Source organism: Camelus ferus, chromosome 16, assembly GCF_009834535.1.
Source record: "Camelus ferus isolate YT-003-E chromosome 16, BCGSAC_Cfer_1.0, whole genome shotgun sequence".
Classification (NCBI taxonomy): domain Eukaryota; kingdom Metazoa; phylum Chordata; class Mammalia; order Artiodactyla; family Camelidae; genus Camelus; species Camelus ferus.
The window spans coordinates 40,675,205-40,697,306 of record NC_045711.1 but is presented as its reverse complement, the minus strand read 5'-3'; the positions used below and the strand labels follow the sequence as shown (position 1 = coordinate 40,697,306).

Below are 22,102 nucleotides of genomic sequence, written 5' to 3'. Positions count from 1 at the left end.
GTGTGCTGTCTTCTCTCCTGGGACCGCCAGATCATGGTCCTTGGATATAGTTCTTGAACATCATCATTATCATGATTGCCCAGGGGTAGGTATCAGAGTTTGCCACTCAGGCCACTGCCGAGTCCTCCAGCCTCTGACCCACCTGTGTCATCATCATCCACTTCCCCGTTGATCTCAGCTGCCCGGATGAGACGGGCCTCCATCACCTCCATTTCCATCACCTCCATTTGCTTCTTCAGTGCATCATACTGGGTCTGCAGAAAGATGGTGATGAGGTGTGCAGTTCCACCCCTTCACTCAGTACCATCTGCACCCCTGAACCACACAGACCATGGTCACATGCTTACCCAGGGCAGACAGGGCTGCTGGGCTGGTGGCAAAGATGCCACCTGTCCTTGGAGGAGGAGATGGGCACCAGAGTGGCAGCCCTAGCACAGCCTTGCCCTCACCTGCAGCTCCTTCATCTCTTTCTCTGCCCGGAGCCTCTCCGCAGTCTCCGCGTCCAGCAGCTGGGAGGCGGACTCCCCTGTGTTACGTTCATCCGTCAGCTCCGATGTCAGCTCGGAGATCTGGGGTTGGGGGAGGGAGTCACCACCAGTTGAAATGTCTGCCTCACTCAGCTGGAACACCGGGAGGGTGGGGTGGAGGCTCCCGGGTGGCTGCCCTGCAGAGGTGGGCAATCTGTTGGGTGCTGGGTATCGCTCACCCGGGTCTCCAGCCGGTCACTGCTGAGCCGCAGCTCATTCCGCTCCTTCTCCACCTTCTCAAGCTTGCTTCTCAGCTGCTGGATCTCCTCCTAGGGTGCAGTAAGGAGGGCAAAGTGAGCCAGAGGCACTGCAAGAGGTTGGGGCTCGGGATCTGTACTCTTGGGGTGAGTGAAGCTGGTGAAGCTCAGGCCAGGACATGAGGGATCAGGAAGCCACTGCCTCCCTGGGTCTCCGTCGGTAGACCCTTCCCCATGTGCCAAGGAGGCCTGAGGTCTTATACTAAGAGGATACCCAGGGGGTCAGCCAGCACGTCAGATGGATACCTTCGGTTTGCTGGGCATAGTTCAAGGACACTAGCTCTCTGGACTAAACAAAGGAGCACTTGGGAGCCCAAGACAAGCCGGCAAAACTCTTGCCCACGTGGATGAACTCCAGCCCTTCCCTCCTGGCTGTGTGGCCCTGCCCAGGCTGTCACGTACGTCTTTGTTCCGGATCTGCTCCTCCGACAGCTGAACCTCGATAAGGGGTCGCACGGTGGTGAAGAGCTTCCACCAGGGCCAGTCCTTCACCCCTTTATTCTTCTTGATGTTCTTCTGCACACAGCGAATGGCCAGGTCCTGGATCTAAGTTGGGGTGGGAGTGGCGCACAGCAGGCTCTCAGTCCCACGCCTAGCCAGGACCCTCCCCAACACCAGCCCAGCTGCTGGGCTGCTCCTCTGGCCACCTGACCTCGAGTTAAGCATTCCCTAAACCACCCTTGTCCCTGGCCTCCCTCCATCCCTCAGAGAGTGGGCGGCAGAGAGCCAGCCCCGGGAGCACTGCACTGGGCACTAACTGCTCCTCCGTCATTAGGAATAATTTCGTCTGCTTTATTTGCTGCCTGATTATTTCCAGCACCCTGGCCTAGATGTGCTATAAAACCTAATCTTGCTGAAACACAAGAGGCGGCGGTGCTGGCTGTTTTATGGACTTGCTAATAAGAAAAGGAGTCGCTGACACAGCTCCTTAATCTTCATGGAGCAGCCTATGATCCAGAGCTCACCTTTGCCTGGGCCCTGCTCCCCCACCACCCTAGCTCTCAGACCAGGCCACAAGGCCCCATTGCTGGGCACACCAGCACTCTCCCTGGCACGGGGGAGCTGCCCACCCCAATCCTGGCCCAGCCCAGAGCATGGTGCCCCTGGCAGGTCCTGCCTCTTCTCCCCCAGGTAATAACTCACTGTCCCAAGACCAGCCTCCCGCCCTGCATGTCCCCTAGAGTGGCCCTCCTAACCCCCACCCCAGGAGCCAGCTCTGCCCGTCTAGGCTGGGCTGTGGGACAGGGATGTCCCTGGAGCAGCACCTTTTTCTTCTTGAAGTGTTGGCGGGCCAGGTAGCCCCGGCAGGCCGCCTGGAACAAGGTTAGGTTCCTGCTGGTTTGTTCATCCCGCTGCTCCTCCAGACGTGCCAATGTGCCCGCCCGGAAGAATACCTGTGGAGAAGCCAGCCAGGTGAAGGCGGGACCTGGGCCGGGGGCCACCCGGTGGAGGAACAAGCAGCTGGAACAGAAAACCAGCAGGCCTGGGGGTGTGGCTCTTGGCCCAGGAAAAGCCTGAAAACCCCAGTGTCCAAGAGAGGAGGGAAGGAGCAAGAAGAGGCCTGGGGAAGGCTGAGGGAGGAGGGCCAGGCTGGGGGCTGGGAGGTTTTGGAAGGGGAGGAGTAAGGTGGGAAATCCAACTTCAAAGAGAGATGAAAAGAGAGAGACACCAGAGGGAAGGTATCTGGGACAAGAAAGACGGAAGCAGCTGCTGTCAAAGGGGGAGAGGACACCCCTCAGCAACACCTATGGTGGCTTCTTCCCCCAGGGCCGCCAGCAGCTCTGCCCATGACCCTGTGCCCACAGCACACCGCAGGCCCCACCGCAGGCCCCACTGCAGGCCCCGGCCACCTCCGGCCTCCAGGTGCCTGGGATCAGGTGGACAGAGGTCTATGTGTGGAAGAAGAAACAGGTCTGGGAAGCAGTATGCAGAGAAGGGGGAGGAAGGGGGGCGAGGGGCTTCTCTGCACACTCCCCACTGGATTTCATTTCAGACTGTCTCCCCTTTCATGTGCCAACACCCCACCCCCACCCCCAGGTTTCATCTCATGAAAAAGCCTGTGGGGTGGGCGGGGGTTGGCCCAGGCAAGGGACCTGTCATACAGGTTTGGGGGCTGGAGGGCAGATGTGAGAGGAACCAGCTGGGCACCCCCACACTCAGCCTCTCCTCTCTCTTTGGTGCCCAGAAATGGGGCTGGGTAAAATGTTCTGTGTTAAGGGAAGAAGTGGGGGAAAAACAGGTGAAAAAGAGACTCTGGTTTCCTTAAAGAGGGCAAAGAAACAGACACCTAGGTATATGCCACCTCCACCTTGCCCAGAAGACAGAAAAATTCCCTTTTGTGGGGCAAAGAGAAGATGTGAACTCCATGCGAAACATTCAGAACTGATAGGTACGGTGTCCCCAGGCCTCCCTCCAGGGAAGAAGTGGGGAGGGGCCTACACTTTCTGCTGAGAAACCTTTGCCTCTGGCAAGAACCTGGTCCCCTGAGGCCGGCCTGGGAGAAAGCCAGCTCAGTCCTGTGCAACACCCGGGGTGAGCACCTGAGATCTCCCACGGGTCTCCAGCCCCACCTGGGCCTCTGTTTCCCACAATCCGTGAGCCTGAGATTCCACAGAGGGTAGGGAAGACCCAAGTCCCCGGAGGAGGTGAGCCAACATGCTAATGGCCAGCACACAGCTGTCTGACTGGGACAGAAGTAGTGAGGTGCTGGGGAGGGGGACAGAGAATGGCCCAGAAACACACTGAGCAGAGAAAGGGTGGTCTAGAGACTAGGGCAGCAAGCCTCACACCTCTCCTAACAGCTGCACATTTGTGAGGTTGAGTCCTTTTGAGAATTAGGTGAAATCTCAGGGCCATCTCCACACCCCACGCCCCCGCCAACATACCCATCCATATATATTTTACAAACAACATCAGGAGGCTCTCAGACCCCCAGACTCCTTGCCTAAACCCCCAGGGTCCTGTGGGCTTGGATTGAGACCCCCTTCCTCTGAAGCAATGTGATAAACACACAGAGAATCCTCGTTCACCAGCCATTGTTAATCACAGCCGAGAAGCCCTGAAATTTCTCTGCCAAACCAGATGTCAGTGAACATCCGACTTTGCCTCTATTCTGCTCTGAGCATGAGTGGGACTTGCCTCCTTCAGCCAGGCACCTGTGATGATGCAGAGTCTGAGATGGCAGCTGGGAAGAGGACCAGCCCGTACAGGCTCTTAGCTGCCCAAGGCATGTCTTGGAGGAGGTGCCACCCCCATGCCAGCCAGCAGCAGCTTAGCCTACCAGAGGGGCAGGAGCCCACCCAGGGAGAAACCAAGAGGCCGCACTGAAATCTTTGACTGCAGGCTTCCCAGGGAGGAAGCTCAGCTGGCAGCTTCTGAGCTTCGAGACAGTGGGGAGGAGGAATGAAGGAGGTGAGCCAGACACAGCCGAGACCAAAACCAGAAGGATGACACGGAAAGAGGGTGGGACCACAGGAGAAACAGAGAACCAGGAAAGAAACAGAAAATAACAGAATCTGAAACCAAGGAACAGATACCAGCAGGGACTGTCAGGGCCAAAAGGAAAAGAGAAAACCAGGGACAGTGGAAACAAAGAGTGAGGGGTCGGGGAAGGGATTCCCAGTGGCTCAGAATGCAGAACAGGGAGAACAGAGCCGACAAGCAATACGGGAGCCTCTTTCGGGGAGCCTCCCCTTCCACCTCATACTCCCCATGACTTCCTTTCCTCTCTGCTGACAGATGGACAGGCCAGAACCCTCCTGGGGACTCCCAACTGCTCTCTGTCCCACCTCAGCCCTTGGAGCACATACGTGGATGCCGCTGTCAAGCCTCCTGGTCTTGGGAGAGAGGGGTGCACAGGCTCCCGGCCCCGTGGGAGGGACGCTCGGCTGGCCCTTTGGTGCCGGTAGATGCCGCAGACTGGCACCTGGGGTGGGCGTGCCTGCCTTTTATGCACCGCGTTCCATTCAGATGAGGAATTCGGCCTGTGGGCAGGTGGCTCGGCACAGCCTCACCAAGTCCTGCTTGCTTTCTGGGGCCCTGACAGCCCTGGACAACTCCCCAGAAGGGGGCCCTGCCTTCTGGAGCACCTGCCGACTGCCTTCCTGCTTCTCCCAGCTCTCCTCCCTCCTGCCTTCCCCACTCCCCACACCAGGCCTCAGGCCAATTCAGGGCCATCTTCCAACCCACTCCCTCCTGATATCAGAGAGGTGTTCATGGCACTGAACAAGCCCAGTTATTCAAAGGGAGGGGGAGTCACATTTGCTGCAGTTGGAATATCTAACTTCCTGGGCTTAGCCCTGAAGGGGGCAGCTTGAGAGGAAGGGTAGCCCCAGAGTGATGGGGCAGGAGGGGCTGGGGGGCAAGACCTAGAAGGGGCCCCGAGAGACTCCTGAAGTTGGACAGAGCAGGGAGAGCAGGAGGGGAGGGCCGATCATCTGGACAAGGGTGACCAGAGAGTGAAGGCCTGGCTGCCCTCCTGTAGGGGCAACTCACCCGGCTCAGGCCCATGCTGCAGCTGCTTTTCTCCAGGTCCAAGGATTCCAGTAGCTCCTCCACTGCCTGCAAAGAGACACCTCTGTCAGAGAGCCCACCAGGGTCTCCCCACCTCCACTCAGGCTTCACCCAGTCACTCAGTCCTTCCCGTTCTCCATTCGGACGGTCCACTATTGATTTAGTGAGCGCTACTGGTGGCTTCTACAGCATCCGGCACTGTGCTGGATTCCGGGGACATAAAGATGACTGCAAGACGAACAAGCTATCTTGTTGGGGAGTGAGACGAGAGAATCAGTGAAGTACATAGAGGAGGAGGTTGTGTAAGTCAGACAAGGGGGCTGTGGAAGGCACCCGGAGGAGGTGTTGCTTGTGCTGTCTTTAGATACAAGTAAGAATTAGTCAGACAAAGCCAGGGAGAGGGCATCTCAGGCAGAGGGCCTAGCATGTGTAAAGGCATGGAAGCACAGAGGAAACTCGGAGTAGTCCAGTATAACTGGGGTGAAGTGGGTGGGAGGGGGCAATTAAAGTGCAATTAGAGAGGTGGGCAGGGGCCAAAGTATGTGAGCCTGTGTGCTCGGAGAGCCCTTGGAGGGTTCTCTCAGGGAGGGGCATGATCAGATTTGCTTTTTGCAGAGATCCCACTGGAATATGAGTGGAGGATGGATAGACCCCTTAGGCAGCTCCTGCAGGAATCCACAGGAGAGAAGGCTAAAGCCTGACCCAAAGGGAGGAGAAGAGGGGGAAATACAAGAGATGTTAAAGGGATGGAGCCTTGCCTGATGTGGGGGAGGGGTAGGTGGGAGGGGAGAATCTAGGGACACACTGAGGTTTCTGACTTATGCAGGAAACGGATGATGGAGCCATCCTCCAAGGATGGGAAAACAAGAGAAAGCGTAGGTTTGGGAGGAAATGTGATCAGTTTGGTTTGAACACGCTGAGTTTGAGGTGCTATAAGGCATACAGGTAGAGAAGTCCAGAAAGCAGCTAGACAGAAATGCGTGTCGAGTGGGAGAGAGGCCTGGGCGAGAGGTATTGATCTGACCATCAATATATATGTGGTAATTGAAGTGATGGGTGTGAATGAGGTTGCCCAGGAAGACAGTGTAGAATAGAAAGCAGATACGGCCAAGGAGAGGGACAAATAAGAAAGAGACCTTTACTTTGGGGAAAAGTGGAAGAAGGGAAGCTTGGAGGGGCTGAGAAAGAAAGAACAAAGAGACAAGGGGGAACCCAGGAGTGGCAGCAAAGAAGCTGAGTAGAGAATGTTTCAAAAAGAACAGAGTCAACAGAGTCACATGTTGCCAAGAAGCAGAGAAAAGTGCCCATGAGCTCTGACAACATGGAGGGCGTGGTGGGACAAGACTAGTCCCAGGGGTCAGGGGTGGGGACCAGGCAGCTACGGGGGGAGGAATGAACGGTGGTGAGGCAGGAGCAGTGGGAGGAAAGTAAGTACTGAAGGTCCAGCACATGAGGGAGGGTGACAGAAGGCTCCTTTCCAAGAGCAATGTCTGTGGAATATTCCTCCACTGAGAGAAAAGAGCCAGCAGAGAAGGTGAGGCCGAGGGAACAGGAGAGAGAACTTATGCTGATGGAACAGGTCTCCAGAGGGACCAAAGGGAATGGGTTCCGAAGCACAGGAGGAAGGGATCAGACAAGGGGAGGGAAGCCTCTCCCACTCAGACAGGAGGGGTGGGGAAGGAGGCACCTGGAGAGGTGTATACAGAAGGCAGTCCCTCACATGGGAGTCAAGGCTGAAGGGCCCAGATGCTACGAGTGGGGCACCTAAAACCCTTGTTCTGATCTGCCACCTGAGAGGGTCCTGGAGGATTGTCTGGCTCATCAGAGAGCAGACACGCTCATCTCGGGCCTTCGAAGTGGTGGCTCTTCTGTGACTCCTGTAATCCATGACCCAGGGTGCCTTCCCTCTATGCCACAGCCTGGCTGCCACATGTCCCTATCCTGGCCCTGATCGGCCAGCCCGGCTCTCTCAAGGGGAGCAAGGGCAGCTGCTCAGAGGCGTCTGAGCAGAAGAAGGACGGTCTGTTGGGGCTGGGGGTGCCCAGACCTACCCGCCTTTCATCCATCACAATGTAGTTGCGCCCGTGTTTCTTGGTCAGGTGTGGAGCCAGGACGTCGAAGCGGCGGCGGAACTCGGAAAACACCATGTGATCAGGGTAACCTGGGGAGACAGCGGCCCAGAGCCAGGCCTATCGGCCTTGCCGGCTCCCAGTGTGCCCCAACAGCCACTGGTGCCCTGGCAGAGTCACCTGACGGGGAAGAGACTGCTGGGGGAGGAGAGCCTATGGTTGAAGCAGATCTGGGAAAGGAGAGCAGAGAGGAAGGAGGCAGGGGCGAGAAACAGGAGGTGAGAGGACAGCTAAGGCTGCCCCACAGTGGGACTACCAGGTTTAAAAAGGGAACAGGTTCTTTTAGAAGGAAGCACCTGCCTCATCAGTGAGGATGCAAACAGGGGATGGCTGACCACTTGGAAGGAGATAAAAGCCTGCATGAACCCTTAAGATGCTTTCTAGCCTCCAAGTCTATGACTCTGTGATAACCCAGAGAATGATGTATTAGGGATTTAATAAGAAAAAATAAATAGGGCATCAGAGAATAGCAGAGAGGAAAAGTGTGTAGGCTTGGGGCTGGAATCCTGTCCTGGCTCTTGGTGTCATGTGACCTTGGACGAGTCACTCAACCTCTCTGAGCCTTGGTTTCCTCATCTTTAAAGGAGGGCCCTACTAGTTATCTTGCATGGTAGTCATGGGACTTAAATGAGAAGATATGGAGAAGGTACAGCTTGGTTTAGTTGGCGGGTGTTCAGTAAAAGGCTCCCTTCCTTTTCCCAGTCCACTGAAGCAGGGTATCAGAAAGGGCTCCCCTCCTGCCCACATCCTGACGTTGGGCCCTAGGCCAGGTGACCAAAAACTCTTATAGATTCTTTTTCTCTAAAGAGTATTACTTCTAACAGAGATCTCCTACTGTCTGGTCTTAAGGTCAGGGCAAGGAGGAGGTGGCTTCTGACTTGGAGCAAGGTCAGGAAGGTGGCCAGTGAGAGGTTACCCTGAGGTACTTCAAGGACACCAAAGGACCCAAGCAGAGGACCAAGAGACCCACTCCTATAGAAACACAGAATTTCAAACCAAAAAGGCCAGACACAACTCATCCCCCAGACATGGAAACTGAGGCCTGGAGGTAGGGCACCTGGCTTGTTCAAGGTCAGTCGCAAAGGCTGCAGCTAATGGTAGAACTGGACTCCAGACCTGGGCTCCTGACAGCCACTCGGGGGCTCTCTCCACTACATGGGAATAGTAGCTCTGGGAAACCCTCCAACTGGGAGATGAGGCTGATGCATGTGCCTGATAATTGAAACAGGAGGCGGGGGCCGCTGAGGGGCCAAGACAAAGTGAGCTATTGATTGTATCTGAATTGCAATTAAATTGATGGGCTGGGATAGCAGGTCCGGACGCCTGGCATCTTAATTAATCATCAGCGCTATCGATGGTGGCTGGGGGCTGGGAGAGGGGAGGGGGGCTGGCTGCTGCTGGCCTCATCGATCTGCTTGTTTGAGTAAAGCACATTGATTTTGGTTCAGAGCGGTAACAATCTGGTTTTGAAATAATAAACACCAACTCCATATCACAACGTGGGGACAGATCGATGATTTATTTAGAGTAGGGCAGGGAGCCCGTTTCCTGGCTTTGGCTGCTAAGAAGAAATGACAGTGCCCCTGGGGATGTCTCAAGGGGACCTGGCTGTGGGTGAGTGGGACACTGCCCACTCTTTCCACTAAGGGACAAAGGCAGAAACCTGGCAACTCATAACTTCTCAGGCAAATGAAACCCTACCCAAGGGGCATGAACTCAGAAGCTGATCTGCTTGGGTCAAATCCCACTCTGCCACTCACAAGCTGTATGACCTTGGGCAAACTACTGAACGTCTCTGAACCTGTCTCCTCATCAGGGGATGATATTAATACTTACATCTCATGAAGTTGTTGTGAGGATTGAGTTCATGTGTGTGATGAGTTTAGAACAATGCTCTAAGGATGTTATTATTATTATTATTGTTGTTGTTGTTGTTGTTATTATTATTATTATTATCATCACCCTCTCTGTCCTCTCCTCCAGATGGGTCCACAAAAAGGGTCTATCTGACCTTTCTTGGGAATTTTAAGTTTTTCAGAAAGATTTAGCACCTCATTTCTCATTGTGGGGCTGGCCTGCTCTTAGAGGCAATTTCTCCATGAGGGTACTGGGTCTGCTGCCGTGGGCAGAGCTGACCCATCCAAACCAGGGAAGGGGCAAGGAGGGAGCTGTGGGAACAGGGCATGTAGAGTGGGGAGGGGAGGGGATGAAGAGGACAGGAATGTGGAAGGGAAAGGATAGCCAGCAGGCTGGGAAGAAAAAGAGAAAGGAACAGACTGGGCTGGAGAGACACAAGGAGAGAGCCACAGAGGAGGCAGCAGCAGAAAGATGTATGGCCAGCAGGAGGCAGGAGAGGAGCAGCACCCCTCTAGCCCCATGGGCCATTTGGGAGGTGGGGAGGGGCAGGGGTAGCTCTCGGAAAGAGAGGCAGGAGTTGAGAGGGAAGGGGGCCCCCACCTTGGCGGTACATGCGCATGGCATCAAGCAGGCGGGAGCCCCTGAGCTGGGCACGGAGCAGGGGCACGTCCAGCTGCAGGAGCCCAGCCTCGCAGTGGTCTCCTGGGGGCAGGTCCAGCTCACTGCTGCTGCTGACTCTGCGGGAGGAGGCGGAACGGGGCTCCCCAGCCCAGCCCTCTGCCAGAGGCAGGAAGCAATGCACGAAATGCAGCTTTGACTTCTTGATGGTGTCGATGAGGGCATCCTGCCAAATAGGAAGATACAGCCCTCAGTGGGCTCTGACAGCCAGAGCCCAAGAGATCAGGGACCAGCAACAGCATCTCCCTTCCATGCAGGATAGCCGGTGTCCCATCCCTGGCCAGAATGTCCTAAGCCTGGACAACTCTGCCCATACTAGGCCTGGGTGGCCACTCACAGGCAGCAGCACTGAAAGAGGACCCACCAGCAGTAATCAACGCAGGTGGGCTGCTGAGTGGGCACTGATGACCTGAGTGTGCCCAGGAGGCCCCGGTCACCTGCCAGGGGCCGGGAAGTGCCCCGTGGCCCGAACTGGCACACTTACCACCTGCAGCTTAATCTGGATGCACAGGGACTTCTTCTTGACAGCTGCCATCCCCATGGTGAAGGTCTTCCGCATGCTGGTGGCCCGGCGCAGCGCCAGCTGCGAGCTGCCCTCCAGGCCCGCAATGGAGCCTGAGAGCACCGTGGCTCCACCCGCCCGGCCCAGGAACAGGTTGCTGATGATTTTTCTACCAAAGGAGGGGAGGCAAAGGAAGGAAAGAAGTCACATTCACGGAGCAGTAGAGGTTGTTCCTTCTCCCAGAGCCTAGGACACACAACCACCCCCATGGCCAGGGGTCTGGCTTATCTGGGCTGGGGTTGCACGTCCCACACCCGACAGAGACACTGCAGAGAAATCTTCAAACAGTAAGAAGAGAAGCTGGGATGGGCAGGGTGAGTGGCGCTCTTACTTCTGGGAGTCCTGCAGGAGTCGGGGGGCATTCTGGGTGGCTGGGTTCTGCTTGGTGTAACTCAGCCAGCCAGCCGTGTTGTACTCCACCCAGTTGGTGCCGTGGCTGTGGCCCAGGAGAAAGTGGTGCGGTTTGCTGCTGCGCAGGAGAGGGCTTTGGCCTGAGAGTCCAGGAAGCAAGGTTCAGATCATCAGGGCACAGGCCCCAAAATGCCCGTGGACTCAGTGAGCTCCGAGCAGTGCCAACTGGCCTGGTATAGGCGGTTCTCTGGAGAGGAAGCAGAGGAACGGCACTCCAGGGGTGCCACCTACCTTTTTTGTCACCTTCCTGGGGGCCATAGTAGGAGAAAAGGCGCTCCAGCAGGGCGTCCTCAGTGGCCCCTGGCACCAGCGCCTCCTCTTCCAATAACCACAGTAGGCCCCTAGCCTCATCTGTGCGGGCCAGTGAGCGGACCTGTGGGGAAGCAGAGAAATCCCACACTGTCACGTGGAGCCCTGGCCCCAGCCACACACTCTGAATATGCTGTGCACGTGCGTACGTGTACACACACACACACGCGCACACACACACACACACACACACACACACACACACACACACACACTGCAGCTCCTGCCCCTCACTGCTGCATCTGGTGGAAGAAGTGGGCAGCAGGGAGGAAGAGGGGCCGGGAAGAGATCAGAGAGAGAAGCCCCCAGCACAATATGATTCCTAGGTCTCATGTGCAAAGTCAGCAATGATTGAAGTCTTCTCAGTAACCCAAGCCTACATCCAGAGCCTCTCCTCCACCCTCGGCCCCTCAGAGGTGGGGAGGGCTGGGCAAGCCCCATGTTGCCCTCACCCTCTGGGCGTCACCTCCCAGGCATATTAAATGAGACCCACTGCTGCTCCTAAGCCACGTGGGCTGACGTCTCCACACCTCCTGGACATGGCGAAGGCTCTCAGGGGAGGCCACCGCAGGGGCCCAGGTGACAGGAAGAAAAGCCAGCTTCCCTGGGGGGATGTGGAATTTGGGTACTTTAAGTACCTGTCCCAGGGGGACACACCCTCCCTGGGGCCCTATGCCCTGTGCCAGCCTGACAGGGCCTTCTCACAGGAAGGAGGGAGAGGGAGGCAGGGCTCAAGGCAGAGGAGAGAAACCAGCAACCTGACAAAAATGCCAATTCTCCAATAAAGTGCTTTATACAATCTTCCTAATTGAAGACATTCACCAACGCCTAGTGCTCATCAGGCCAGCCAGCCCCCCAGGCAGCAAGGTGCCCAAGACACTGGCCCAAAGGGTGACAAAGCCCATCCCCAGAATGAGGGGCGATGGCTCACATCTACACAGCCCCTCAGTGGGCGTTTATATCTTCTCTGTTTGGGCGGAAGGCCACCTCCCCACCCAGCTCTGCTAGGCGGCACCAGTCTTCTATGTGGGGACAATGGAGGGGATGACCAGGTTCCTCTGGGTTCAGCCAGGCCCTCACCACAAAGGAGGTGGTACCAGGACTCCTTGTAGACACACTCGAGGCACGGCTGGGAAAGGGCCTGAGCCCAGCTGGTAAGAGAAGAGGTATATCTCCCGCCTGGCTCAGACACCCAGCGGTGGTGCTCCCCTTTGCACCAGGGCAGAAGAAAGTGCCACCTTCCTGATCACACTGGCCGAGAGCCGAGGGGCAGGGCACGCAGCACTAACATGCTTGGTGTCTGGGCCTGACTGCTGGGCGCCCCCAGCCCACGGTGGCACCGGTGACAGCAGCTCCCACAGGGAGGGCTCTGCTGAGGGAGAGGGATGGGAGAGGCGAGAGAGGCTAGCCCAGGCCCTCCCTGGGATTCCTACCAGGGACTGATGGGAGGCTTGGTCGACAACAGCCACAGAGTCGTCCGTGGCTGGCTCCAAGTCATCAAACGCCAGCTCGATGTTCTCCTAGAAAGAAAGGTGAAGCAGTGGTGAGAACAGGGCCTGGTGTGGGGCACAGCGCATGAGCAGGCCAGGAGGGGACGTTGGGGTCAGCAAGGCCAATCTCCCATGCGAGCAGGAGCTCCCCTCCAGCAGCCCGACTGACAAACACTCCACACCTCTCAAGGCACCAGCCTGTATCTCTGGTCAGCTAACCTCCCTGTGCAGTAAGCTACAGTCACGTGCCTATTCCTGTTACTCATGCTGCTAATTAGGCTCCATGGAGTGAGCCCACTCTCTATTGCACATGCTCATCCTTGAAACACTTGAAGACAATGATCATTTTCCTCCTGAATCTTCTCTCAACCAAGATAAACATTTTTCCCAGCTTGTTCAACTCATCTCCATACAAGGTAGGGTTTCCAGATCCTATCTGGGACACCCCTTTATGGGGGAGGGGGGCTAAATACTTGGTCACCATCCTAACAGATCAGGAGACAGGGAAGGCCAGGTCTGACACATGCGGAGGCAGGAACTGCATGGCTGTAGTACCCAGGGCCTAGGCAGGCGCCTTAAAGGTGGGCAAAGAGGGGCTCCCAGGAACCCTGAAAGCATCTTTGGCTTCCTGGAGAGCAAATTCTCCACAAAGAAAGAATGCAGCCTGGGCAGGAAAAGCCTCCTGCCCTGGAGAGCAGAAGGGGACAGAAATGTCAAAGGGTAAAGAGCGGGGAAAGTGGTGCCTTCCTACATCCACAGATGCCCTCCCTGAGGGTGCCAAGGTCAGAAGACGAGCCTGAAGGTGGAGGGCAGGCAGACGCAAGGTCAAGTGCTACCTCCTTGTATCTTTCCAATTCCTGTACAAAGGTGCGCTCGTGGAAGAGCCTCTGCAGCCGGTCCTGGGCGTAGTTGTGGCACAGCTCTTCAAAGGAGGCCCCGCGGGCTGACCCACCCTGCTCAGGGTTCTGGAAGCCGGGAGTGTCCACAATCATCATAGAGCACAGAGAGTGCTGGCTGGACTTGAGAGCCCTTCAGAGGGAGAGTCTTGGTCAGAGCTGTCCAGGGCAGTGTCCCTGCCTCAGCAGTGCCCCCTGCACCAAGCCTGATCCCCATCCCTGTCTTAGTGCCCAGATCCTGTGGGGACGACGGGCCTCTCCTGCCTGCAGGGACAGTGAGCCCTCTGCTGGTGGAGAACGGCTCTGCCTAGCGATCACATAAGCACAAAGGCATCAACCCCACCTTTGTCAGGGCAGGAAGAGGGAGCTCCTGGGCCCTGCCTGGCACTCACCTGTTCACCAGGGAGATGAGAAGCGTGAAGAGCTCGCTGTAGAGGCCAGACGCCATGCCCTCCAAGCACTCCAGCGCACTCAGTTTGGGGCCTGTGAACCAGGAGGGTCAACTGTATCTCCTGCTCCTTGGGACTCCCCACCTGGGTGTGCTCCCTACCCACCCAGGCCAAGTCAGCACACAGCCCTGGGCTGGGTCTCTCCTCCTAACTGAAGCATCTATTCACCCCAGCAGTCTGCCTGCCCCAGAGATGGCAACCAGCCCTGGAAGAGGCCTCCGGGGACATCCACCAGCAAAGGGGCTCAGGGTACCTGGGCCGTCCCCTAGGCTGCTTTCTTCAGGGCCCTGGCGGAAGGAGGTGGAGCGCTGCAGGGTGCCGCCCTGATGCTGGTGCTTGAAGATGGCCGAGGAGAGCTCTTCCAGGCTGCAGCCCAGCAGGTACGCAGCCTTCTGGGCCCACTCATGGCGGGCAAACTGCCTGCGCCCAGCTATGGGGTAGAAAAGAGGATCTGGCATCTTGGGTCTTCCTCCTTAGGCTGTTTGATAACCACTGTGCCCTTCAGCTCCCTCGATCCTAGAGGACAAGGGAGCAGGTTCCTTCCAGAGGGTAAAACAAGCCCTGAGGACACCAGCAGGGCTTCAGGCAAAACAGGGACAGCAGGCAGCTGCCAGCGCTTCCTATGTCCCTTGGGGCTGGAGAGAAAGAGCAGGTCCTAAAAGAGGAGGTAACTCCAAACTGCTGCCGCCAGAGGGCTCCCAAGTCGGCTGTGAAAACCCCTTTAGAGGGCTTGGCTCCAGATGCCAACGTGGGCAAGGACAGACAGGCAGAGCAGGAGCCAGCTCTGCTACGATGAGCACAAGAACCACCGCGTCTCAGGAAAGCACTGGTGCCTCCCCGTTCCAGGAACACATTAGGACCCTCCCCCTTACCCCTAGACATCTGCCAGGGGAGACCACAAACACCCACTGCGGCCCAACAGCAGAGGGGCAAGAAAGCCGCAGGGGAGGGGAGCCGCCCACAAGCCTCTAATCGCGGCAATTAGGGAAAGCTAACAAGAAACAAGGTTTTACCTTCGGCAGCTTCTGTAAGGCAAAGGACCAGCATGCAGCATGCAAAGAAAAACAGCGTGTTAGCAAACAGTCATCAGCTGAGCCCGCTGGGCCCAAGGGAAGGGACCGTGGAGGGCGGGGCTTTGTGAGGATGAGCAGGAGAGAAAACACAACCCCATTCAGACTCAGAAACACGAAAACACACACGTGAGCACACACTCACAGCATCAAAAGAGTCTGTGGATGTGATCACACTGACACACACAGAAAGAGACCCACGAGACCCACAAAGACTTTCTACCACATACACGCACACACACCCCTAGAAAGTACTGGAAGCTCTGAGGAGGTAACAGACTCTGCTCAACAAGGTCCACGTGCTGATGCACCGAGGTTTCCCCTTGCAGTCAGCGCTGAGCAGGGTTACAGGAAACCTGGAGGCTGTCACCTCAGAGTGAAAGAACTTCCTCAAGACATAGCCACATGCCCACCCACCTGCCCACCAACACAGGCTGGAGGCAACTTCTTTAATTCAGAGCCTGCTTCCTCTTTGGCAGGAATGCCACCTGCTGGGATCATAAGGAACCTAACACCCAGACACCTGTTACTGCATGCACCCACCCTGCCATCCACCCACCGGTGCTTCCTCACTTCTGCTAAGCAGCCTGGGGCCCTTCACATCCCAGAGGAAGATGAAACCAAAGCCTGAGATGCTGTTCAAAGGCAGCATCCCTTTTCCTAAACTGGAGGAGAAAAGGGTGAAGAGGCGCTGGGAGCACCAGCCCATCAGTGTAATCTCAGAGGAAGGCAGAGGAGCTCCTCCAAGCCACACCAAGCTCTTGCCATTCGCAAGACCCCAAGCACAAATGCTGAAGCTGCAGTCCATTCAATACTGCGGTGCCTGCTGCCCTCTAGTGGCCTCCACCCTGACATGCAAGAGGAAGAGGCACCTACTACCAAACCAGTGGAGAGAAGGGAAGATCCAGGGAAAACTGGCCTTGGGGAGCCCCAGGAGTAACACACCCTCCCCCACCTAAGCCCTATAGAGGGCATCCTGAAATGGAAACAAAACAGGTAGAAGCAGCTATTTCTGGAACTCCAGAGAAGCCCCACTGCCAGCAGGTACCCTCTTTACCCTCAACCCTGGGGCTTCTCCCAGGCCAGTGCCCTCTGCTATGACAGACCAAGCCCAGCCCCCAGAGAGAGCCCAGGGCAAGCACCAAGACGGGGCAAGGTGGCCCCTACACCCCCGGAAGGGGTCAAGGTCAGTTACCCGCTTGCTCCTCGAGAGCCTCTGTCAGGAAGGGAACAAGAAGGAGGGTTATTCCAGGGGGACGGCTCTGAGTTAGTGCCCTTCTCTTTCTCCTAAGCCTCCAAACCCCCAACCCCCTCCTCCCACTCTTCACAATGCTCCCAGTCACCGCCACTCAGTCCTGGCCTCTGGCCATCACTGGCAGAGACACTTCTCCAGACATGTGGAGCCTGCAGCTCTGATGAGGGGGACTGGGAAGCAGCACAAGCAAAAGAGGGGGGTCTGACAACAGAGGAGCCCGTGCTGGGCGAGGACAAATGGGAGTGGGCAGGGCCCCCCCCCCCAGGTGACCAGCCAGGCTGTGGGGACCCACTGCAGGTTACCTTTGGTGGCGCCAGCAGCCCCCAGGTGGTAGATGGCAGCCAGGATGAGCCAGCAGACTTTCTGTTCATCGGGGGAGATGCCCAGCACCTTCATGGCTGCCTGTAGCTTACTGAACTGTTGAGCTGCCTTCTGCTTCTCCTCCGGCTGCAGGGACAGATGGGCACACTGGCACCAGATCTCAGAGGGGCTCTCCCTTCCCGCTGGACCCTCAGGGGGGCCAAGGCTAGGATAGAGCTCCCTAGCCAGAGCTGGGCTCCTGCTACTCCCAGGGGGCACTCAGGGCCATCTGAAGCTTCTCCTACCCCCAGGCCCAGGGGTGCCAACCCTGTCCCCACAGGCCCCTCACCTTGGCCAGTGGCACAATCCCAAACACGTTGTTCTCTGCCAAGTGGTTCAAGTGGAGCTCTGTCCTAGGGGTACAAACGAGGCATCAGCTCGGTGCTTGGTTGCCATGCCAAGGCCCTCTCCCTACCAGGCTGGAGGCAGACACTCAGCTTCCAGATCCAGTTCTGTCTGTCCATCATGCCCTCCAGTCAGGCCAGCTGCTGCTGCCTTTCCTAATTGGCCTAGACACTTGGTTGGACCTAGGATAGGTCACCAGAGATGCCCTTGTGAGAGTGTCCAGCCAGACCCCTGGACGGGAGCAGGGAACCTGCCTGAAGGCAGAGTCCAGCCAGGACAGAGACTGTGCCCTTATTACAAGAAGAGCTAAAGAGGATAGTGCCCTGGGCTGCTTGCTCAGCCTTATCATTTATCCTTTATTTCAGTGAACACAGACAGCAAGTCTGAAGGTCTAAAGGGAAGAGCCTGGCAGAGGAGCCAATGTGGAGGCAGGGAGGCCAGCGTGGAGGGCACTGGAAATGGCTTGGGCTTTTGGCCCCTGTGTGGGTTCAAACATCAGCTCAGCCCCACATTAGCCATGTAACTGCAGGCAAGTCCCTGACCCCCAGATCTCCAGAACTGGCTTCATGCGCAGCAGCGATCCTAGCTAGGCCTTGGGTATGCTGAAGGGTCACCAGTGCCCCTCACATATAGCCAAGACCCATGCCCAGGACCAGGGAGCTCCTGCTAGGCAGGGCCTTTGGCTTATTCATCTCGCCATCCCCAGGGCCTAGCTCAAAGCCTAACCCGTGGCAGGCATGCAATAAACAGCCAGCGTGGGATGCAGTCAAGTGGCAAGGCCTGGGAGCCGCCAGTGCGCGGGAGTCCAGGGCATCCTCCCTGTTCCCTCTGTCCCATCTCACCTGAGGGTGCCATCCCCACAGGCTAGCAGGTAGTAGAAGATGTTGAATGTGGCCTCACCAGCCGGACGCCGAGCCACACGCAGCTTCTCCAGAAGCATCGTCTGCGGCACAAGATAGAGGGTATGTGGGCAAGGAGGGAGGTGCTGGGACAGCTCCTCCCTCCCACACCAGAAAGAGCCAGGCCCAAGGGAACCAGCAGCTGCATCTTATTCTCAAGGTGCTCAGCCAGAGGCCAGATTGCCTCACGGTCAAACCTGGGGCAGGAACCAGAGCTAGGGAGGAGAACACAGGCCCTGCCACCCTGCCCAGCCCCAGGCACAGCACAAAGTTGTGGTGAGATATTCCATTTAGCATGGAAGGAATCAGCCTCAGCCAGGCCTTACTCTACTGACAGGCCAGTCCTCCCTGGGTCAATCAGCCTGAGAGAAGCCCCTGAGCAGGGGCCGGGGCCCCAACTAGGGTGCAGGCAACCCCAGGATGGGCAGGAAGCTGAGCTGGGCCCTGTGCAAGGCAGGAGGCATGTGTTGGGGGGTGGGGTGGGTAGGGGCAGAGTGTGAAGGCTAGGGCAAAGCAGGCCAGCCCTGCTGGTGCCAGGATCCATTTTGTTGGGGCAGAATCCCAGGAAATTGAGGAACAGGAGAGAGCCTGATTTCTAGGGCATGAAATCAGGCGGCCAATCTCCTACTCTCCTGAGTGTCCCTTCACCTGGATGGAGGCTGAGGCCACCTGGCCGGCTTGGTCAAAGTCCAGGGAAAGGATCTGGGAGAAGCGGGTGGCGTTGCCGTTCATGACGGTGGGGCTGTTTCCAAAGGCTTCCAGGAGAGTGTACAGAGCCTGCCACTTGTCCACTGCAGAAGACAGGCCCAGGAGCCATCAGGAAAGCCAGGGGCAGCTCGCCGCCAGCCACAGGCTCCAGAGGCCCAGCCCATGTCTGTTCTCCCAGCACCTGAAAGCCTGGAGTTAGTCAGACCAGAACTATCAGGGATAGGGGGGTTTTGAGGACATGGAAAGGCCAGAGAGAAAAAGAGCTGGCACCTAGGTGAGGCCTCCATCCCCACCCCCACCTCCAGCCCATTCTGTTTTCCCAGTTGCCCTTGCCTCACCAGAAAACACCTTGTTCCCACTGGTGCCTGCAATGGTGGCCAAATACTGCACCAGGTGCTGGCAGCTGGTGGTCTTGCCACTGCCACTACTGCCCAGGAGGATGATGGACTGGTCCTGACGGCTCATCAGCATCGCCCTGTACGCAGTCTGTGCCACGGCATAGATGTGGGGGGCCATGTCCTCCCGTCGACACCCCTTGAACATGTGCATCACCTTGGGCACAGGAGAGACAGAAGGAAGCGATGGAGGCTCTAAGCTGGTCCCGCCCAGACAGCCCTTATCCCCAAAGCCCCCATCTTTCTGGGTTTTCCACTCCAGAGGAGCTGGGGGGTTCTTAGTCTAAGGCCATGCATGGAAATGCAGATGCCAGCCAAGTCCTGGCCTCTGTGAGAGGTCAGGGGAAGGCCTTCTGTTCCCACTCCTTGAGATGACTCCTCTTCCCAAGGTCACTGTGAGTGGACAGGAGCCCCATGGGATGCCAAGGGGAAAGGGCAGAGCCCAGGAATGTGGAGTGGGTAAAGGGTGGGTGGATCCATGGGGTTGCATGGCAGCCGAGGGGGTCCGCACCTTCTCAGAGTACACAGCCGGGGCCCCACGGGGGCTGAGGACAAGCAGGCTGGGGCCGGCGTATGTGTGCAGCAGGCTGGCACCATAGCGCTGGCGCAGCGTGTGCAGGACACTGGATTCGTTGAGGTACACCAGTGAGGCCAGATCCTCTAGACGGTCGCAGGAGGGAGCGTTAGCCTGTGTGACAGGACGGGATGGCAGTGAAGAGGCAGCTCTACTCTGCCATTGGACAGCCTGCCTGGCCCAGCCTACCCTCTGTGCCCTCCACCGGCCGCCTACGAACCTTCTCCACATCATCCTCATCCACATCCAGGATAGCTCCGTCATGGTCTAGCTTCACACGCACCTTCCCCTCAGGCAAGCTGAGCTCCTCGGATTTGAGCTGACTGGCTGCACAGCAGGGACAGACAGACATACATGGGCCTGGGCAGCCATGACAGCCCTCTTTGGAGCCCTTCATGGTCTTGCCTCCTCCCCACTGTATCATCAGCCTCTCCTCGCTCACCACCCAGCCCTCTCCAGACCCGGAGGCATACCCACTGCCCAGCCCTGAAACCAGAGAGGTCCAGACATCTGCCCCTGGGCCTCCCCAGACTCACCCAGGGAGAAGCCGTCCTTATGGACCAGCCACACCTTCTCTGTCTCATACCAGGCCTCCTCTGCTGCGATCTGCTCTTCTGTCTTCCCCTGTCAGAGAGAGGGGAAGAATAAAGAGTCAGACCCTGTTCTGGAAAGCAGACAAGGACAACAGGAGAGAGGACACACATGAGGGGAAGGGCTTACGGATGAGCCACTGAGCGAGGGGGACAGGTGGGTGGCAGACACTGAACAGGAGACATCAGAGATGTCAGAGGAAGAAGGTGGGAAAGCCAGGAGGGAGTGGTGGTCCTGCAAAGCCCCAAGGACAGGGACACAGAGCTAGGGAACATGCCAGCCCTGAGGGTCTGGAAAGACAGGGACACATGAGGAATGTACCCAGGAAAGCAAATCACTACCTCCTTCTTGCCCCCTCCCTGTGAAGCCTGCAGGATGAGTCTCCTGAGCCCCTCGCCTGCACCCTGGGCCACAGCTACTATGACCCCTCATGTCCAGCTTCTCCGTTCATCCACCTGATAGGCCCTCCCTCACCAAGCTGGGAAAGGGCATTTCCTCAAGATCTGAGAAGTGTCTACTGAGGATGTTAGTGCAAACTGATGGGTGGGTCCTGAGTCCTCACCTTGGCCCTGGCCTTCCCCTCCAGAGGATGCTCTCCTGGGCGGGGGCAGTGCGTAGGTGCACGAGCCAGCCCCCTGCTCCTCCTCAGGAGGAAACAGGTGCACAGACCCACATGGACATGCTAAGGCCACACAAGGACATGAAGCAGCAAGGCCAGGGACACAAGGTGGGGGCGGGGGAGACTTGCATGCCACGTGGATGGGCATGGAATGGGTACAAAGGGGCTGGGAGCCCCTGGCGACCCCAGCGACCACCAATCAGAAAGAAGCATTCACAGGCACTGTCAGGCTGTGGGGCTGCCAAACCTGGCACCCACTAAGAAGACCTGAGCTGGACAAACAGGAGAGGGGCCCAGCTCCATGGCCCATCAGGCTCCTGTAGGAGAATGGTCACCCCCTGTGGCGTGAACAACCACAGCTCCAGCTATGAGGTACAATCACTCTCCTGGAGTCCCCCATTCTCATGAGTCCTGGGGCCAAGGCATAGACCCTGCTTTGCAATACTGACTCCTTGGGTGAGGGATTGTAAAGGGCAAGAAAAAATAATAAGTATGTTCTTTGTTACATTTCTTGGAGCTGAAAGAAAAAGATCTGGGTTCTACTCCCAGGTTGGATTCTGGCTTCAGGTGACCCCCTCCCTTGCTGATGGTCCTTCTTGGCTATAGAGCCAGAAGGCGGGACTACACAGCAGTCTCCAGACTGCATATCATGGACCAGAGAAATTACCTTTCAAATAGGAGGACTATGGGACTGTCAATGCTTTAATTTGCGTGAAGATATCAAAAAAATGCTAATTTTTTATACTTGAAAAAATGTAATTTTATAAAACAAAGTTACTTTTTTTCCAAATCATGAGACAGGTGAAAACTTCGTCTCACATGGGCATGTTCTATGGATCAGGTATTTGCAGACTGATGAAAAAGGTGACATCAATGGATCATGGCCTATAATTAACTCCTTCAGAGCCAATCTGAAGATGGCTTCCCACATTGGCCAGCAGGTGGAGACAGAGGATGTGCGTCGTCAGGCTTAAGAGTGGGCAGGGGGCGGGGGTGGGGGTTGGTAGAGATTCAGACTTTTCAGCTTTCTCTACCCAGAGAGCACAGAATTGAAACACCTAGAAACCAAAACTCTGGCCAGGCCCTTGGGCTTCAGTGGCTAAGAACCATGCACTGCAGAGGCCAAACTCAAGTGGTGACACAGTCTAGACACTGCCCCAGGGCCTGGCACAGAGCTGCCCCATCTCAAACTTCTGGCATTGCCTCCCC

The 22,102-nt window shown here is 56.9% G+C and overlaps 1 protein-coding gene across 21 annotated transcripts in view; it reads right to left on the bottom strand.

The window, feature by feature from the left end:
- The window catches only part of MYO18A (myosin XVIIIA), a 91,507-nt gene that overhangs the window by 22,856 nt on the left and 46,549 nt on the right, over window positions 1-22,102 (bottom strand). For 13 of the 21 annotated variants that reach the window (XM_032457556.1, XM_032457563.1, XM_032457562.1 and 10 more), the window contains 25 exons: window positions 20,220-20,307; window positions 19,904-20,010; window positions 19,621-19,797; window positions 19,053-19,266; window positions 18,655-18,797; window positions 17,950-18,050; window positions 17,052-17,115; window positions 16,705-16,849; window positions 16,343-16,363; window positions 15,091-15,102; window positions 14,331-14,507; window positions 14,021-14,111; window positions 13,569-13,761; window positions 12,676-12,762; window positions 11,165-11,306; window positions 10,854-11,013; window positions 10,445-10,631; window positions 9,883-10,126; window positions 7,348-7,457; window positions 5,279-5,344; window positions 2,050-2,178; window positions 1,187-1,330; window positions 707-796; window positions 450-569; window positions 143-254 (listed from right to left, as the gene is read on the bottom strand). In XM_032457556.1, coding sequence (XP_032313447.1) covers window positions 143-254; window positions 450-569; window positions 707-796; window positions 1,187-1,330; window positions 2,050-2,178; window positions 5,279-5,344; window positions 7,348-7,457; window positions 9,883-10,126; window positions 10,445-10,631; window positions 10,854-11,013; window positions 11,165-11,306; window positions 12,676-12,762; window positions 13,569-13,761; window positions 14,021-14,111; window positions 14,331-14,507; window positions 15,091-15,102; window positions 16,343-16,363; window positions 16,705-16,849; window positions 17,052-17,115; window positions 17,950-18,050; window positions 18,655-18,797; window positions 19,053-19,266; window positions 19,621-19,797; window positions 19,904-20,010; window positions 20,220-20,307 — 3,124 coding nt within the window. The remainder of the gene's footprint in view (window positions 1-142; window positions 255-449; window positions 570-706; window positions 797-1,186; window positions 1,331-2,049; window positions 2,179-5,278; window positions 5,345-7,347; window positions 7,458-9,882; window positions 10,127-10,444; window positions 10,632-10,853; window positions 11,014-11,164; window positions 11,307-12,675; window positions 12,763-13,568; window positions 13,762-14,020; window positions 14,112-14,330; window positions 14,508-15,090; window positions 15,103-16,342; window positions 16,364-16,704; window positions 16,850-17,051; window positions 17,116-17,949; window positions 18,051-18,654; window positions 18,798-19,052; window positions 19,267-19,620; window positions 19,798-19,903; window positions 20,011-20,219; window positions 20,308-22,102) is intronic. The other 8 variants (XM_032457560.1, XM_032457564.1, XM_032457575.1 and 5 more) reach the window with 3 other exon arrangements.